Here is a 19,343-nt window from a genome sequence, read left to right as displayed (position 1 = left end):
AAGAAAAGAAAAGAAAAGAAAAGAAAAGAAAAGAAAAGAAAAGAAAATAATTGTGTATCTCTCAAGACATGAAAGGTCCACTCTTTCTCCAGTCAGTAAAAGGAGTAAAGAATAGAAAAGGCAAGAGAAGTCAGACAATGTTTTTAAATTTATTGGACTAGACCTAGAAATTGCATGTCAACCGACTGTATTGTACTGATCAGAATAACGGACTAGAATAAAACATACAGAAAGGAGAAAAGATTTTTAAAACACTGTGTTGGGGATATAAACTTAGAGAAACATACTGAAACACTTTATGACATATATTGCATAGGACAGTTTATGTCAACGACTAAAGGAAGAATTCAACACAAGCTTCAAGAATTTAACAAAAGAAATGACTGATATATAAAAGATTTAGGCCTATGGAAATATACCGACAGTTACAAATATGAAAACCTGGGATATATATTTTTCTTAAAAGCATGCAGCATGCAACAAACGAAATCGAAAAATGGAAAAATACTATTCTCAAGTCTAACACAAGAGTGCCTCAGAAGTCCACCCTCCCCTCAAGTTGAAGACCACCTCCAAACCCACCACCGAGCTGCAGCTGTCCGTCCTACAGCATCTCCACCTTCACAACCTCACAGAGACTCCTGGGGCCCTGTAAAGAAAACTGAGCATCACGGTGTAGCTCCACTGATTGTAGCCTACACCAACAACAAACATCACAGTCTGTAGGCAACTTTACTTAAATTCATACACTCAGGCTGTCCGTTGAGGTGGACACCAAGAGGACTGTCAGGTGGAGAAGAAGAAGTGGCCTGGGGGATATTTTGGACCGACTCTGCCAGAGCAGCTCCCCGGCATGCGGGTGATAACATGCGCGGTGCTGGTGCTCGTCACTCTCCCTGTCAGCTGCGTGTCTCAGGCTGACTCCTGCCCTGCTGTCTGCGAGTGCGCTGAGTGGAGGACTCGCACCATCTCCTGCTTTGACATTGATATTCTCCCAGGGTTTCCTGCAAGCACGGAGACGCTGTAAGTAGGCGTAAAAAAACGCATCTGTAAAAGTGATTCTACTGTCTTTTTTTTTTTTTTTTTTTTTTTTTTCCCCGTGCATTTTGAAAGTAAAGTGCTCTTAACCCCGAGGAAAAATCATTATATCATGAATGTTCCTTCAAAGTGTTCCCACAGGGATTTCGAGGCTGTCTGTGATGTCAAGCACTTATTCCATTTCCAGGTATTTGTGTCTATTATAAGGTTGCTAACAAGCTATGCTCCAAAGTTGTCAGTGAGGCTTTTATTCTTGATTTGGTGTGAAATACAGCCGCTCTTAAAACGTTTTAAAAGAGCACTGCATTTATCACAATTCTTTTCATGACGATTAACTTGAAAGTACTTTAATATTGGGATAATGTGACTGCAATTACTGCAATAAATAATTCATTCAAGCATGTTATTAAAAAGATACATAAAACCAAAAGCCCACCTTTATCACCTGAAATCATACAGCAGTTAAGTGCAGCTGAACATATATATAGTTGATTCAGGTTGTTGTTTGCTTTAAAATGGCCACAGCTGTATTGGGATTATTGTTTAATTATCTATAATTTGCCCATAGAAATTTAGACTAAAACAGCATCTCCTAGCACTTCAGATACCTACTATCAACATGGTTTGTCCCCTGAGTCTTTGTGCTTTTATGAATTTACTGTATGAGAAACTGAGGTGGAGGAAGAGACAGGGACAGAGAGAAAGAGAGAGAGAGAAGAGAGACAGAGGTGAGATGTGCAGTTCATCAGGTTTGTGCTACAGGGTACTGAATCCTTGTGCAAAGCGCCCATACTGCAGACAAGACCGTAGACAAGAGGAAGTTTGGAAACCAGGGATGCGCTTCATTACTAAATGCGGTTACCACACCTTACCACTCCAGCATTTAGTGAGGAAAATAGAAAAACAACAACCCGAACTTCTCATCTAAATTAGTTCAGTTTCTACTTTGACCTTTGCATACAGACACACCATACCCGCAATCAACTAATTTACAGCCAAACCGCTATTGATACACTTCTGCTATCTTGTTATCTGAGAACCCAGAGCATCTGACAAGGATCCTGGGAGCCGACATGATGTAATATGTCAGGGTCACCTCTGAAAAATGTTTCAGGGTTTTTACACTTCCTAAATTGCTTAAGTATAGGGCAAAAAAGAAAAAATTATGCAATAGAGAGTGACTGGTTTGCTGTGGCCTTGAGTGATGGAAACACATGCCCTTCAGAGGGACTCCATGGCAGATGTGGAAACACAGAGCTGGAAGAGTGGGAAAGGGTATTTCCATTTAAGTCAGCATTCTTGAACGATAAATCAGACAGTAACCTTTTGCATTGTTCAAACTGCACTTTTGGTAACAATGTTGTGGAAGTTGGTACATTTCCTAATATTTCAAACACTATTTTAAATATATATGATGAATAGTTTTGTTGGTTTATGGCCTGCAAAATGGATGACATTCCCATCAGCGTCAGCTGTACTGTTTGTGAAAAGGGTAAATATCATACCTGCAATATATCAGCATGTTATCATTGTCATTGTGTTTATTTTAACACTTGCTACTCTTACATAAAATTCCTCTAAAGCACTGATGTAGGGCTCACTAAGCCAAGGAGAGGATTCTGCGCTGTGTTATGATAATCCTCATTCCTCTCTTACAGTTTATTGGAACATCCCTCCATCCTTCAATCCCAAACACCACTTTGCATCGCCTCCAACAGCACCCATCACATGAAATTATCTCCCGATCACTGCTCCAATTCACGTGTACACGTGCCCCGATGTCCCCTACGATTTCCTCACATTCCTGCCCAAAGTTTACCCAGAGCCCTCTAGGAGGATAGAAAGACATGAAAGCATGCCACCAAGCGCTGTCCTGTCACCACCCTGATAAAAATATCGGCCAATAATCCCAAAATAGACTGTGTGTTGAGGGGGATGTTCTAGCAGATGAGGCGTAAGGAAGTTTGGTTTTGTTGTAAGCACACTGAGGATTGAATGACCCCTGTGCCCTGGTCAGGCCAGTGGCATCCAGCTCCACTGATTCTGGCCAAGCCTGGCTGTCAGTTCATTTGTGCTATTGGCCTTTCATCCTGTGGCTTGTTATCACTGCCAAGGAGCTTCGATTTGGTCTGTTACTCTGTCCGTCAGCAAACAATTTCAAAATCCTCACAAGTTTCATGAAGGGGACTGATGAGAAATCACACTAAATTTTTACAGTGGTCAAGACTTGGTATTTTAGACGCTTACTGAGCTTACAAAGACACTTAACTTCATTTTGACAGGGTCTCAATTCAAGCTTTCTTTGGGTCAAATAGCATGTGAAAAGTTTTTAATATGTACTTTCTGAAGACAAGCTAGCGTCTGGTTAGCTTAGCTTAGCTCAGCACAAACACCAGAAGCAGGGGTGCACAGATCAGGACATAACAAATGAGACAAATTTATCACCAGTCTGCAGTCTTTATGCTAAGCTAGCCTTGATGGAGCTGGCTGCTGGCTTTAGCATATTTAGCGTACACATTTGAGAGTGGTGTCAGTCTTTTCTTCTAACCCTCTGCTAGAGAGCAATTGAACATATTTCCCAAACCTGCTCCTTTCAAAGCTTTCTATTTTTCACACTGATTATTAATGTAGGACTTTGGTTAAAATCGCCTTTGTGAATAAAATGAGTAAAGGTTCTATTCACAAAACAAAATGTGAATGCAAGGCAGACGTCTGTGTGTGTGTGTGTCTGTGTATGAGTGTGCACATGTGGATACTTAGAGTTTGGAGTCCTTTGTGTGTGTGTGTACTTGTAGAGGTTACTCCATGCGCCACTGGGAGTCAGGGAGGTGGAAAGGAAAGCACAGACATGCTCAAAAGCCTGCGTAGCGTGACTCCCGGCTGCGTCTGGACGATGCATTCAAATACAATATTTACTTTTTACAGCACATTTCTCAAACACCCAGAGAGTTCCATTTGAGAATAATTAAGGTGGAAAAAAGACTTCAAGGGAAACGGGGGGGGGGGGGGGGACACAGCAGTTCCAGTCTTTCAAAAGCCTCTGAATTTTTGGATTGGAGTATAAAAGTGATAACTCGTGATATTCGTTGTCCCTCGCCCTCTCATCCAATAAAACTGACTGAAGAGTGAAATTCTAATGCTGTTTCCTGAATGGTAACAGATGAGCACTGGGATTAATTGTAAAATAAGAAGTGGGACTTTGATGAGCTGTAGCTGAGATTACTGGAAATACTGACACTTTCCCAGCTATTAATTTGTACCGATGGATCATATAATGGAAATTGTTCCTATTACGTCATATTCTACAATAATTACCTCCTGTGTTTATGAGAAAACAGGATTGTAATCTTTTCTAAAATCTTAAATAAAAATCATTGAAAAAATGATTAATTGTCTTAAATACTGTTGTTTTGTCTCTTAACTCATAGTATGTGTTCAAGCATGCGGACTGAGAAGACACTAAGGATTTTTACTGCGACAGCATTTCCACATGAGAGGAGATTTACACTGAATCACGCTGGAGAAAGAGCAGGTTGAATATGTAACCGACCCTCTCTACCAGTCACCACAGACCATTACACATCAAAATGAGACAGAGCCCATAGTAAACACAGCTATGTTGTCAATCCAATGTTGACACTATTATGAATTATGTGGCTTCTCCCCACTTCAAACTCAATTCCCAGCCTGTTTGTTTTCTCGGGTTTCTATCCAAAATGACAAAGTGAAGGAGTAATTTTCTCCTTAAGCCTGCAAAATCGGCTCATTGGTCTTCTCTCTTCGCGCTCGCTCCTGAGGGAAAATGCGTGCTGGTTATTTGGGTTTGAGCACGGCGGCGAAACAGCGTGGTTCTGACAGGGGTGTTTGGTGTCAGGGTCTGCTCTGTGTCCCTCTGTTTGTTTGAGTTTGTCAAAGCGTGTGCAGGGCGCTGTGCTCCGGTGTCTACTTAGTGACTCAACCCCCCCCCCCCATGTGAGCGTGATTCAGACTCCTGGTTCAGATCTGCAACTTCTGAATTAGTCTATTGTTCCTCTGATGAAGCAGAGGTGCGTGAAGATGGTGACTGCGGCTGAGTCGCTTTTCATACCTGTTTCCAAATGGACACACGTAATGTTGCAAGTTGAGACAGGATGCGGTTGAACAAAGTCTGAGTGTGCATCCTGGAATACCGCATGACGTCTACACATGTGGATACCAGCTTAATCTCTTTCTTCTATTATGATGTTGTGATTCCCAAATTCACCACAACAAAGTCTGCGGCAAGATCATAGAAAAGATGCAACAGATTTTCACTAGCGACGTAGAGGTACGAGTTCGACATTCTGGGAGATACGCGTATTTGCTTCTGTTGCCAAAGGTTAAATGAGAAGATCAATACTACTCTCACGCCTGTACTGTGCGCTACATATGAATCTACCACCAACACCAAGTTAGCTTAACCAGCACAAAGACAGGAAACAGGGACTAGCCTGCACTGTCCAAAGGTAACAAATCCCACCTAAAAGTGCATCTATAGCTCACACATTAACACATCATATCTGAACTTATCAATATGAACAAGAACCCCAGTGTTAAAATGACAGTTTACTCTTGCCAGACAGCCGCCAGCAGAGACTCCAGGAATTCACTGCTCCCTGCCAAGAAATAGTTTGGCACATTACCCTTCATAAAAGTCCAACATGTTGTTTTTACGCTTCAGTTTTTGTATGGATTAAACAAAAGAGATACAACATGTAAATTTGTGAGCTGTAGAAATGCTGATTTTTTTTTTTAACGCTTGGAGAGACCTAGGCTAGCTGCTTCCCCCTACTTCCAGCCTGTTTGCAGTGCTAAGGCAAACATGGCTTCATATTTAAAGACAGAGTGACAGAATGAGAGTGGTATTGATCTTCTAAATGTTCTAATTATGGCATATTCTCCCCAAAATTTCATGTTTTTTTTTTTTATATATATATATATATAATTTTTTATCAATTCCTGTTCCTTTTATGCAAAAAAAACTTGCAGCAAGCTAACAGGTTTGACTTGTGGGTGACATACAGAAATATAAATCAGATTTTAAATATTTTATATAACTCATAACTTAAACCTTATTGTGGAGGTGTGTATCGCATACTTAGGTCTTAACCTTGCTTTCTGAGACATTGTCCTAAACAGACCCAGACATTGTTTGATTTAGCTGCCAGATCAGGTCCATTCAGTTCCAAGTTTTTGTTTTTTCCCTTGTTCCTAGAATAGGGGGATCTGTTTTACCATTAACTTCAAAGAAACCTTTTATCCAATACTGAAATTCATCAGTGTTGAGCCTTTATCTGTGATTCCCTTTCTCTTTTCTCTTTTCTCTGTTCTATATGTGAATTTACTTATTGATGATTGAATCACTTTCCATAAGTCCTGTATTGGAGTTCATATACTGAGGGAATCTTCAGGTGCAAGAGTTTAACATTGTCCATTACAGAAATGGTTTAATGTATTTGTTATTGAGAGTTAGATGAGAAGAATGATACCACTGTCAAAGGTGTGCATTTAAAATGAAGCTACGTATATCCAGGAGACGTTAGCTTAGCATAAGGTCTCCAAACCATAGAAGCTAACCTGGTTCAAAAAGCTGTTCCTCCCTGTCTCCAGTCTTTGTGCTAAGCTAAGCTAACAGTCTGCTGGCTCTTGCTACGTGCATTGATTTTCTCATCTAATTCTCAGCAACAAGCGAGTAATAGTTCAAAATATCAACCTGTTCCTGCGAAAATGTCAGCAACACTTTGCAAACGTTTGGTCCAACAAACAGATGATATTAAGAGCAAAATGTGTTTGTGACAACTAAAATGTCCTTATTTCTTTTTTTAACCAGGTGGCTTTTTGAGACCCGTCTGTCGGCTGTTCCAGCAGATGTCTTTGCCAACATGGTCAACATCTCAAGGATGTGAGTATCGATTTATCTAAATTTATTCTGTTCACAGAGCCTTCAAAGTTGCTCTCGTGCACCTGTTGTCTTTCGACTCCTTCTCCTAAGAAATGGGATTCTTTCCCAGTTTCAAGCTTCCCACCCCTTTCCTTTTTGTCTCCCACCCAAGCAGATGATATGCTCTCTGTTTAGCATCACTGCTGGCTCCTAATCACAGCTGGAAGCACTAATGCGTTCCTTCATCAGGAATGTTGGTCCTTCGACCGCAGCGGGGCTTGGACATTGGTTAGGCATTCCAGCAGAGCTTTTTAGATGTGTGGTGACTGTAGACTCCCTGTAGAGGTGGAGTCTCCTCTGTGTAGCGGTAAAATATACACTTGAGACTTGATCCTCGACCGCTGAGACTGACGTCTGCGTCCAAGTCATGCATGAAGGGAAACGGAGGCGGATGAGAGGTTTTGTGGAAGCCTCAAACAGCTACAAGTGCTCACAGCCAGTGACTCCCTGTTCGCTACCCAGATAAAGTGATTGACTACATGATAGAAAACCAATAAAATGCCAGCGGACTCTCAAATAGAAGTTCTTTTTTAGTTTGTGAATATTGAGGTGTGTAGTAGTGGTCCAGTAATATCTCTAAGTAAACAGAATATATGTGTTGTTTTTTTTTTAAGTTAATCCAGTGCTAGGTTCATGGTTTATTTTAAGTGCATACTTGTTACCAAGTAATAACAAATGAGAGCAGAGTGACTGATGTTGAGGAAATGTATATGTGAGGTGCATACCTTTAAAATTGCCCGTGACTTGGGGGGTTTGGGAGACGATTTGGGTTGATAAATTCAGGAAAGAGTTGCAGGCTTTGGGATCATTTTTAGAACCACATACTTACAGTCATTTATGAAAACAGGTCTTATATTTCACTTTCACGGTGCCACAGTGCTTTCGTTCTTAAAAATCAGATGGTTATGAAAACAGTGCTTTCGTTCTTAAAAATCAGATGGTTATGAAAACTCATTATTTTCAATATTACAGAGGTGATTTGCGCATTAGATTTGGTGCAAGTTTGTTTATGTCTTTTAGATATATGTCAGTGGACATGACGCTGCAGAGGCTGGAGAGGCACTCATTCTACAACCTGAGGAAAATCACCCACATGTGAGTACCTAAAGGAAAAGGGCATGCTATTTATTGATCTGTATTGATTAAGCTGTTCCATTTGCTCTCTGAAGAGAAAAAACCTTAATTTTAAACCTTGCCGGCAGCAAATGGAAGTGTGGAGGAAACGCATTAGAAGCTAATTTCTCTCCTGCACATCACTTACTGCTCCTCATCAGAATGGTACAGAGCAGATTTGCCAATTCATGAGGCTGAAAAAATAACCCTGTCGTGGGATTACTAAATGCAGATTAGATAAGAAACTATTCAACTCAATGAAGTAACTCATTATCTGGATGTATTTGGTGCATTATTACAGAGCCCAGTCTAATAAGCATGTTAGAGCAGAGAGCCTAAACGGCAGCCGGTATTTGGCTTCTCTCTGCGTCTTCTTCATGCTCCAGCTCTTGTTGAAGCAGCTCAGGGTAAAAAGTCTAGCAAGGTGCACTCTATTCTCAATTATGGGATAGAGATTTATGGCTGAGTCCCCGGGTGGACCACACACTTTCCAGCAGAACACCTCCTAGTACTTCATATATTACTGTGAGACTTCCTGCCCATGTGAATGATTTGTTCCAAGTTACAGCGTCTTGTAACACAGCGGTTTGCATGCACGCAGTTTGTTTCCACTCTTCAATTACTGTATAAAATGTGGGCATGTGCAGCCATTTGAGACAGTAACTATGATTAACAGCCACAGACGTTAATTTGACATGACTTGATGCATATGTGCATATCATTTGGCTGTCATTTTTATCTTAATTATCCTTCCCTTTAGTCTTTCTTTATTTGCTTCCTAAATCCAGATATCAAAATGCAGACGGAGACAATAATTCAAACCGCTAGCTGACGGTTGTATCTGTGTTCTGGGGGTGTATTTTGGATCTGTGGAGCCTATTTGCCTCTGATTGGTGGGGTGTAGTTGCCGTACATCAGAAAATGGCATCTCTCAGGTTTCCTTCAGGGTCAGACACAAATTAATGCTGCGCTTCCTGTTGGCTGCTTGAGGCCGACAGCAGCTGTGGATCGAGGAGTGCAGTTGGAGCTGAAAATTCAGAAGGGGCTGGTGAAGTTTGTATCCTGCCACCATCGATGAAACCACCGCTTTCAAGGATACACAGATGTAAAAATGCACATATTTTAATACTAAAGTAGATAAATCTTTGTTGCAGTGCTGTAGTGGGAAATGATACACACTCAGTTTATAAAAACTCCTACATTCTAGGTAATTTGTGGGACAGGTATATGTTTTATCTTCACAGCAGCAGCAACGGCAGTTTGTTTGAATTATAAACAGGAAATACATTTGGATAAGCTGCATTAACTATGGGTCAAATAACTCAACTCATAAATGTGTTGTGATATAGTGACAAACCCACCAAGAATCATCACTTGACTCTGCAACTTACCATAACTCTCTGGAGTGTTTTAGTATCTTTTAAAAACTGTTTTTTTTAACTTTACTGTTGTGGTTCAAGCTTCTTATCAACCCAATTTCAAGCTGCCTAACGCAGCCCTGATTAACATACAACTCTATGCCACCTGCCTGGCCGGCGACTGGCTGATGAATTTGGTTGAGCAATTAGCAGCTAAGAGACGCTTTTGCTGGAGATCAAGCAGGGGCTAAAATGAGAGTGACTTACATTTGTCTGGTAGAAGCAAGATTGGCACCTGTTTGCATATGAATAGCCGCTGCAACATTTACATAGGCCTTCTTCCTATGTGATGATGATATTGTTTACCTTGGCTTCACGAGCCTGATAGGAAGGATAGATTCAAGAGTGCGAAACTTTCCATATTGTTTAATTAATACGACCAGCCAAAGTCACCATGGCATTACAAATCAAAGAGGACCACACACAGAAAGAAAAATTTTATCAAGCGAAAAATCCAAGTAAAAGAAAATCTAATTCCCACTGACACTGTTTAATTGACCTTTGAGGTTTGAGCCCTAGTTTTTACCCAGCAGCACTGGGAAGATGAACCTCACCAGCTCAGGGACTTCCACTGACCTGACCACGTCTGTCTCCTGGGTTCAGTGTGGTCTGCCAGATGTGTGAAGAAGGGCCAGAATGCACGTTCAAGAGCACCACGAGGCTTCAGACAGCAGAGTGTTCAGTCCAACACAGGGTGGACCAGAGTAAACACACTAATGAAACACTAATTGGACTCTGCTTCCAGGCCTGGCTGTCTGCACTGAGTTTCCCTTCTCTTGCACACTGGCATGCACCTTTCTATGTTCTGTCAGGTTTTAAGACTGAACAGTGTGTTTCTGCAAATAAGGTTGTGGTGGTCACAACATTTCTGTCCTTAACGTATATTTATGTGTAAGAAAGTTTTCAGTACTTCCCTTTCCTCTCTGTTTTTTCTTCCAGAGAGATACGTAACGCAAAGAGTCTGAACTACATCGACCCAGAAGCCTTTAAGAATCTCCCAAACCTGAAATACCTGTGAGTATTTTTCACTGCATGCTCTTTTCTTTTTATCTCATACCATTTTTGCCATTGAATTCCACATATTGACAACATTATGGCAAGCCAAAAAAGATGAGGGTGTAGATTTAAAATACTTAACGTCTGGTAATAATTTAGACATTGTGATCTATTCATAGAATTATGTGTGGCAGTATGGGCAAGACTGAGTCATGCTTCATTTGGATTTAATGCAGTGGTACAGGCTGAGTTCAGAAAAGTTACTGCACACTCTACACACTGGTTAAACATATTTGGCCTAAAAATGAAAGATGTCAATCTCGTGTTAACTCTTAACTCGGGTAGACAAGCATAAGCTGTTGTTTCCTTCCAAAGTTTAGAGTGATGCCACCATTACTTAAGATCTTTTTAATAGGCCGTGGCCAATAAGAAGCCAGAGTCTGACAGTGACTCTTCAAGCTGCCTATTAAATAAATTAGCTGGCTAGCTAATTCTTAAAAGATGTAGTCTCCTCTGAACAATAATGTATTGAGGTGTAAAGCCCACATCAGATCTTGGGACTGTATTAATGGTAGCAATGCTCACTATATTGCATTTTTGTATTACACTGTTGTGTTATATAGTTCTGCAGAGGATTAATAATGGAGCAATAATGTGCACTTTTGCAAAATCCTGCGTAATCTCTGCTGCATCTCCTGTATATCCTGACTGTTTCCGCCTGTGCTGCTCAGGGGGATCTTCAACACCGGCCTTGCCTTCTTTCCTGACCTGAGCAACATCCACTCTGATGACATGAACTTCATACTGTAAGTTACTGCAACCTTACAGGTTTTAATTCGAGCACACTAATCAACATTTATGCTAGCTAAAACTGCTCCCTCTATCATCTTAACATCAGCTGTCATTTGTCTAATACAACAAACAAACATGGCTGTTTCAGGAAAACAATAAGCCCCAGCGCTTTCCTGCACTATATTCACACTGTTTAAAGCACAGGTAGATGGATGGATGTGCTCCACTGCGAAGGGAGTGTTTAAGTTTTCATGATATTGATTGACAATGTAATAAAGTAGAAGCAATATAAAGGAAATGAAAAAAATTACCCCTTACATGTTTATTCTCATTATATTCCATGTAAAGATGGGCAAGTAGGAGCATTTTTGCCTGGAACACAACACAGCAGGGATCATGGGTAATGTGGTGTCAATTTTGAGAAATGGTACCACTAACAAGACCACTTCATAAATTTGCTATACAAAATGCTAGCTAAGCAGTTTGTGCTGTGTGTGCGCGTGTATGTGTGTGTGTGTGTGTGTGTGCACCTCGTCTGCTTCTCCATGTCGCTATGAAATGAGCTGCATCCACATCTCTGTCATCACCCTCTCAGACAGCTGTTCTATCTAATTTAATTTTCCTACCCAGCCGAATACTTGAGCATACATTCATCAACCCTACATTCCTCCCTGTGCCATTTTCCTGTGAAAGGTATTTACTTACAACACCACTTCATTTCCTCTCTGTTCGGTGCCTTTGCATTTGCAGGGAAATTGTTGATCATCCTTACATCACTGAGATCCCAGCCAACTCCTTCTGTGGCATCACCAGCGATGTGCTGACAGTGTAAGATATCACATGTAACACACATATTCTAAGTCAAGTCAGTTTTTATTTATAACGTGCCAAATCACAACAGAAGTTATCTCAAGCACTTTACACACAATAGAGCGAGACCATACTCTTAACACTGATTAAAGAGACCCAACAATTCCTAATATACATATATATATATATAATGTACATAAATGTACTCATACCCAATTAGCAAACTGTGTAAAGTAAAGGCGAACTATACACTGTATATGATATAGACCCTAGTAAAATGAGTGCTGTAACACTGGTATTGTCCTTTATCCCTAAATCCAACCCAAACCCCAAAATAGCCACTAGAAGAAGCAGGGATCGGCCAAAATGACCTCACTTTGAAAACATGTCCTCACTCTGAACTAAGTTCAATCTCACTGAGATAGCAAAAACAAGTACACAGGCACTCACACAGAGCAGGCAATCACATATATGTGGTTAGGTTTGGGAGCTAAAGTAGAGGGACTGCAATTTTAATGCACAGAGCAGCATGTTACAGAAAATGTTGGAGGGAAAACCGCAAAACCTCACCATAAAATGTAGAATAAGTCCCACTTATTGCTGTCTCTGAAACATCAACACATGGGAAATATTTTCAGTCAGTGGAAAGGTTATTAAACCTAAAGAAGAAAATACTACCAGTAATAATTGTTTAAACTTATTCTTTTGTTCCAGGATGCTGTATGGAAATGGCTTCCGAGAAATACAACATCATGCCTTCAATGGGACCAAGCTAGATCAAGTGTAGGTCGATGGTATTTCTATTCTGTGAAAAAAATGATTTTCATAGTGTGACATTGTGGGAAATGCAGCTTTGTTGCACAGAGTTAGATGAGAACATCATGTCTGCACGATAAATATGAAGCCACAGCCAGAAACAGGTTAGCTAGCCTAGCTTAAAGACTGAGCTAGCCTGGCTCTAAGCAGAAATCCACCAACCAGCGCCTGAAAAGCTCACTAACACGTCATAGCTAGTTTGTTCAATCCATAGGAAAACTGGAGTGTAAAAATGGTTGAGTTTGTGCAAGACTATTTCTTAACTGTTTCCAATCTGGCTAGGCTAGGCTAACTGGCTGCTGTCTGGCTGTATTTATCGTGCACACATAAGAGTGGTTTCAATCTTGTAATTCTCAGCAGGATAGCAAATAATGGCATTTCCCAAAATGTCAAACTGTTCCTTTAATCATTTTGTTCAGCAGTTTCAGACACAGATCAGCCAACTGTTTAGTTGAAATATCTTTTAAAATATATTCAACTCGGGAGACACAATTTTATTTTATCTGGTGTGGTATCTGTCGATTTAGAAGCTTTACTTTATTTCTCAAAAAATTAGGTGGTGTTTTGCCTGGATTAAACCATTTCTGACATCTGGCATGTGTATTTCCTTACCCCAAATTACACTACAAAAGCAGGAGGATCACAGCTGGGTCTCTATGGGCCTTCTCATATGCCCTGAAAAAGGGCTTAAGCCCAGCTCTTGATTAGCAAGCTGGAGTTCTCATGGGAAAATATGTTTCCAAAAGTAGGTATCAGGAAGTCTGCATTAAGAGTCCCCCTCTCCCATACACTTAGTGACACTGGACCCTAGGTTTGTGTCAGACTTGCAGAAAACAATTTCACACTTGTATATTCAATAGCCTCACTAGGATGAATTATGATTCAGTGAGGAGAGAATAGGTAAGTATTGCTTCCTTTTTCTCTTTTGACGAGTTTTCTCTTCTTTTCACTGCCTGGTCCTGCATATTCAGGATATGAGGTATTAATGATATTAATTTAAAGCCCCTCTCCTCTTTTACAACACCTACACACAGCTCGGGTCTTTATAAGAGCCTAATTAAGCCATTGGTCTGTGACTAGTGAGTCTTACCACATGGGTGTTTGTGTTGGCACCTGATCTGCTCTGAGGGGAGAACTGATCCCAGCGCAGCCTGACCAAGACAAACACATCCCTCACAAGTCTATTATCCTTATTAGATTTACGGGATTCAGGGAGATGTGTAGTGAGGGTGCAGTATGTTTAAGGAGTATGCCATTGCATCTTATACTATCTAAATTGAATCAACAACTTGATCTTGATTGAGACCTTTTTTCTGCCATGTTTCACCCCTGAAATGAGAGAAAATAAACACAGAAAAGTGCGGTGATGAGGCTTGGGAAAATATTATGCCATGCCTCGCCTCTGTCAGTCTGATTGAAACTTGAAGGATAACTTTTCTCCTAATAAACTTAAATTTGTGCTTTCCTGTCCCAGCGACCTTCACAGGAATAAGTATTTGACCAAGATGGATGAAAGGGCTTTTGCTGGCGTCATCACCGGCCCCATGCTTCTGTAAGTACCTGAACTACCTGAGTACTCTGAGCCCCTCTTATCGACTGTTTATAGTTACACACAATCCAAAAAGGTGAGTCGCATCCACTCGTGGTGTTTTGAACTGAAAGTGGCTCATCTAACACTCTGCAAATGACTATTTCAATGATGTATTTCAAATTTACATATAGCAAATCAATAAAAAATGGGCCTAGTTTGGTAATTACATTACTTACATCATGTCAAGTTAGGTGTCAACAGTTTCCTCGTTCATAATGTGCAGACTGGATGAGACATGTCTGCGACATTGGATATCATCAAAGAATAAAAATCCACAGCTGGAGCAGGAAAACTGACACGCATAGTGTGCAAGCATGTGAGGGAGAAACTTCCGACGTTTGATACTGTTGTCTTTTTGCCGTTCTCAAGGTTTTTTTTTTTTTTAAGCCGAGTCGCTTGTTTTTAAAGGTGCTCGATGCCAAACCCCTTTACCACGGCTATCTAGTTGCTGTTGTGGCTCCAATCTAGGCTCTCAGTATCTGGTTAGGTAAATGGGGTTCGTGTGCAGGTCTTCTTCTTCTGTTCCACTGAGTAACATGTCCTGAGTGAGGTCACCTCTTTGAGGTCATGAGCTAAACATCTGGGAATGACAAAATCAGGCTGACACTCACAGGGTATGTGCTGCGTTTTTTTTGTACAGCCTTACACAATGTGCCCCATGAGAGGAAAAGAGAGAAGAGGACAGAGAAGTGGGGAGAGCAAATGGGACTAAAAAAGAACAATTGAGCTCTTGGCAAATATCAAATTATTTGTCTTATGTTTATTTTATTTAATAAAATTAATCATTGACTTAGAGGTGTAATGGGTTAGGAAACTAAAGAAAGCACAAGAGAACTTGGCCTCTCCTTGGCCCCTTGTGTCCGGCGTTGTACGGCCGAATGTCCCGATAAGAGGAATGTCCTGATAATGGGATCACACAGGATGTTGGTGAGATTGTCAGTCCCCTGCACATCTTTGTCCCGATGAGGTTGAGCTGGCTTTGGCATGACAGCCGAGCACAAGAAATACCACATGTAATTGCTTAAAGATGAAGGAGGAGTGAGAAGCTCACTCAAGGAAACAGATGGAGGATGTTGTTTAATCCATCTGCGAGCTCTCTGGTCTCATCAGATCTCTGTAGAGCTGCTAAAACTACAGCTGAAAGGTGCTGGGTGGTGACGGCGGGCCGTTATTTCACTTAGATGACAGGTGGTGCTCAGTGTTATTTATTAGAATACAGTGTGTAATATAATGGGATGGTGGGATTCAGAAAATTGCACATTATCAACCGTAACAGAGAGTAGCTTAGTAGCTTAGTCTCAATGACATAGTTTTCCTGTCATAATCCTTAAAGGAAAAAAATCAAAATGTTATTTTTTTAACCTGATATCCAGCAGCAAGTTGTATCTGCAAGGGACTTCTTGTAATCCTTGTTGAGTATTTTCCCATAGCAAAACATTTCACACACTATAGACTTAATGTACGTTGCAAAGAAGAGGAGCAGAGTGGAGCAGCACTGTGAAAATGTTGGGGGAAAAAATGTTCTGACATTTCCCCCTAATATTTCTGTGTTGTTTATGTCTGACTCAGGGAGTAATGTAAAAAGTTGTTAGGTCAGACTTGGTTTAGGACAAAGTCAGGAATTATTAAGTACCCCACCACCGTCCTCTCATTACCCCTCCGCCACTGTAGAGGGCAAAAGTAAAACTTTATGTAACTGGATCTTCTTAAATTCTTTCATTCTCTTTTCTCTCTTAAAGAGATGTGTCCCTGACGGGGATCAGCTCGCTGCCGACCACAGGTATGGACTCTCTCCGAGAGTTGAAAGCGCGCAACACCTGGGCCCTCAAGAAACTGCCACCTATCAAAACCTTCAAGCACCTCACCATCGCCAACCTCACCTACCCCAGCCACTGCTGCGGCTTCAAAAACCTCAAAAAGAAACGAGGGTGAGCCTTCGTCTCAAGTCTTCATTTTGTTTTTGTCAAACAAACTAATGACAGTCAGAAGAGTGAAGCGGAGGCATCACAGGAAGTGTGTCCAGAGTCTGTGTATGTAATGTATTTGGATGATCTACCACAGTGAATAGGGCAGCTGCACTTGTATGGTGTGGATCTTGGCATGCACTGAATCAACTCTCTGACGTGTTTACCTATAACTTCATACAGTGCTGCCATAATTAGTGTCACTCATTGCTGTTATTGTAGGAAGAAGGTTGAGTCAGACTCATAATGACTCTCAAAACAGCAATCCCTTTTCTTCAATTGGATATATAAATGATTTGATAGTACTCTTAGTGCTAGTGAGGACTGCAGCCAGGTCAGATTTTTCTTTACAGACTCACTCTTATGTGTATTTGTGTGCATTTGTTTTTCAGCTTTTTGGAGTACTTCTTCTGTAACCTGACTGCTCTCAACGACCAGCATCACAAACGCTCTGTGGGGCCTCTCCGCATGCCTTCCCTCCAGGGGGACAGCGTAGTGGAGACTGTCCCAGACCAGGAGCCAAATGACGGAGGTCACAGAGAGTCCCAGCAAGACTGGAGGAGAGGTGACTTCCATGGCAGCCTCCACTACCACGCCTATTTTGGGGGGCAGCCAGATGAGGATGTGGGTTTTGGAGAGACCCTCAAGAATCCCCAAGAGGACACCAGCCAAGATTTTGACAGTCGTTACGATTATGTGGTGTGTGAGGAGGGAGAGGAGGTGGCGTGTGCACCAGTGCCCGATGAGTTCAATCCTTGTGAGGACATAATGGGTTTTGGCTTCCTGCGAGTGTCTGTGTGGTTTGTGAGTCTGCTGGCCATTCTGGGAAATGTGGTGGTGCTCCTGGTGCTGCTCACCAGCCACTACAAGCTGTCAGTCTCCCGCTTCCTCATGTGTCACCTGGCCTTTGCAGACCTGTGCATGGGGATTTATCTGCTGCTTATTGCCTCTGTGGACCTCCACACGCGGGCTGAGTACTTCAACCATGCCATAGACTGGCAGACAGGTCCTGGTTGTGGACTTGCAGGTTTTTTTACGGTGTTTGCCAGTGAACTGTCTGTCTACACCTTGACAGTGATCACTCTGGAGAGGTGGTACGCTATCACCTTTGCCATGAGGCTGGATCGCAAGCTGCGGCTGCACCATGCAGCGGTTGTGATGCTAGGAGGCTGGATCTTCTGCCTTGTCCTGGCGCTGCTTCCACTGTTTGGGGTGAGCAGTTACCAGAAGGTCAGCATCTGTCTCCCGATGGACACCCAGTCCACGGTGGCTCAGGTCTACATCTTGTCAGTGCTGGTCCTCAACATTCTGGCCTTTCTTGTTATCTGCGCTTGCTACGTCAAGATCTACTGCGCAGTGCACAACCCTCACTACCACTCTGGATCCAAAGATACCAACATTGCCAAGCGCATGGCTGTCCTCATTTTTACTGACTTCTTGTGCATGGCGCCCATTTCCTTCTATGCCATGTCCGCCGTGCTGGACCGCCCGCTCATCACTGTCTCCAACTCAAAGATTTTACTGGTGCTCTTCTACCCACTCAACTCCTGTGCCAACCCGTTCCTCTACGCCATCTTCACTAAAGCATTCAGGGGCGATGTATTCATCCTCCTCAGTAAGGTGGGGCTATGTCAGCAGCAAGCGCAGCTTTTCAGAGGCCAGACGGTCTCGTCAAAAGGAAGCAGTGGGACATCTCAGGTCCGTCGAGACAAGGATAAGGTTAGGAAAGGAGGAAGTGGAGGCCAGGAAGAGGTGCCCATCCACCTGAAGAAATGCTCCGGACATGCCTGCCATCAAGCAGCCGGCCAGCAGACAAGCCATGAAGAGAGCCAGAGCCTGAACACGTGAGCCGAACACCAGCTTGAAGTAGTAAAAAAAAGTAAGACAAGTTCAGGTGGGAGAGGAGAGGAGAGGCCTTGAAGTGTTTGTGGACAGATCTGTTTGGATATTTAACAGAAAGCTCCAGTATTCTGTATCTGCTTCAATTTTCAGGCCAAGTTCAGCTGTTTTCACAATTTGGGCTGTGATGATTTTATGGTTCCAGTTGTTGGAGAATATCAAGTGTCGCTGAAATATGAGCTTGACTTCATCTCACTTGTAGCCCTTTTTTTATTCTGACGGACTGGCTAGAATAGAACAGAGATTATTGCAAGGAAAACATAAAGATAATACTCAAACATAACACATATAACTATAAATAAAATCTATTTTTCTGTATCTTTAATTATATCTTGAGTTTAATTCAAATTATCTGTGAGCAGTCTGGCATTGAGACACAAACGAAATATGACAAATTGTATCAAGCACTTCATTTTCCAAAGATAAGAAGACCTTTCTGGGGTAAACTATTTATACTTGGCTATTGTGTTCAAGGACAGCCTGCTGGCTCAGTGCCGTTCATGCAGTTTATGCAAATATAAAAACACTACATTTCTCATCGTCTTATCAGTACCTCTGTATATAATGTAAGAACATGCTAATGTAAAGCAGGATACATTGTCTTTGATTTTTATGCATTTTTGAAGTGTGTTTACCTGAAGCTGAAAAGTATAGAGCTGGGCTGAGCAGAGTGTTTTTACAGAAGAAGTTGACTCTGAACTTGTACTTTAATGTTATACCTGCACCAAATTGATACATATCACTTTCTTAGATTCATAAAATGTGTGCTTACTTTTGTTCTTTATGTTCTTATGAGTTTTTTTTTTAATGCTATCAAATATTATTACTTTGACTCATTGCGCATTGATCTGCAGGTGCCTCTTCATCTCCAAAGAGCATGTGATCCAATTACAAAAGTAAACACGAGGCATATTTTGATTATTAGCCATTTTCTACAAATTACAGAC

General features: G+C 41.6%; 1 protein-coding gene across 1 annotated transcript; it reads left to right on the top strand.

The window, feature by feature from the left end:
* The first annotated feature begins 586 nt into the window (after nt 1-586).
* On the top strand, nt 587-19,173 carry tshr (thyroid stimulating hormone receptor). The gene is made up of 10 exons (XM_071478683.1): nt 587-1,023; nt 6,887-6,958; nt 8,018-8,092; nt 10,468-10,542; nt 11,256-11,330; nt 12,067-12,144; nt 12,841-12,909; nt 14,417-14,494; nt 16,273-16,461; nt 16,890-19,173. Exons 1-10 carry the CDS (start codon nt 854-856, stop codon nt 18,343-18,345), a joined length of 2,337 nt encoding a protein of 778 aa, XP_071334784.1. The 5' UTR covers nt 587-853; the 3' UTR covers nt 18,346-19,173.
* Nucleotides 19,174-19,343: the final 170 nt, after the last annotated feature.

The sequence above is a fragment of the Trachinotus anak genome, unplaced genomic scaffold, assembly GCF_046630095.1.
Source record: "Trachinotus anak isolate AG129_WGS33_773 ecotype Australia unplaced genomic scaffold, CSIRO_AGI_Tana_v1 ptg000005l, whole genome shotgun sequence".
In the NCBI taxonomy this organism is placed as follows: domain Eukaryota; kingdom Metazoa; phylum Chordata; class Actinopteri; order Carangiformes; family Carangidae; genus Trachinotus; species Trachinotus anak.
Note: the sequence above shows the minus strand (reverse complement) of the source record. Positions and strands in the feature narration are given on the sequence as shown.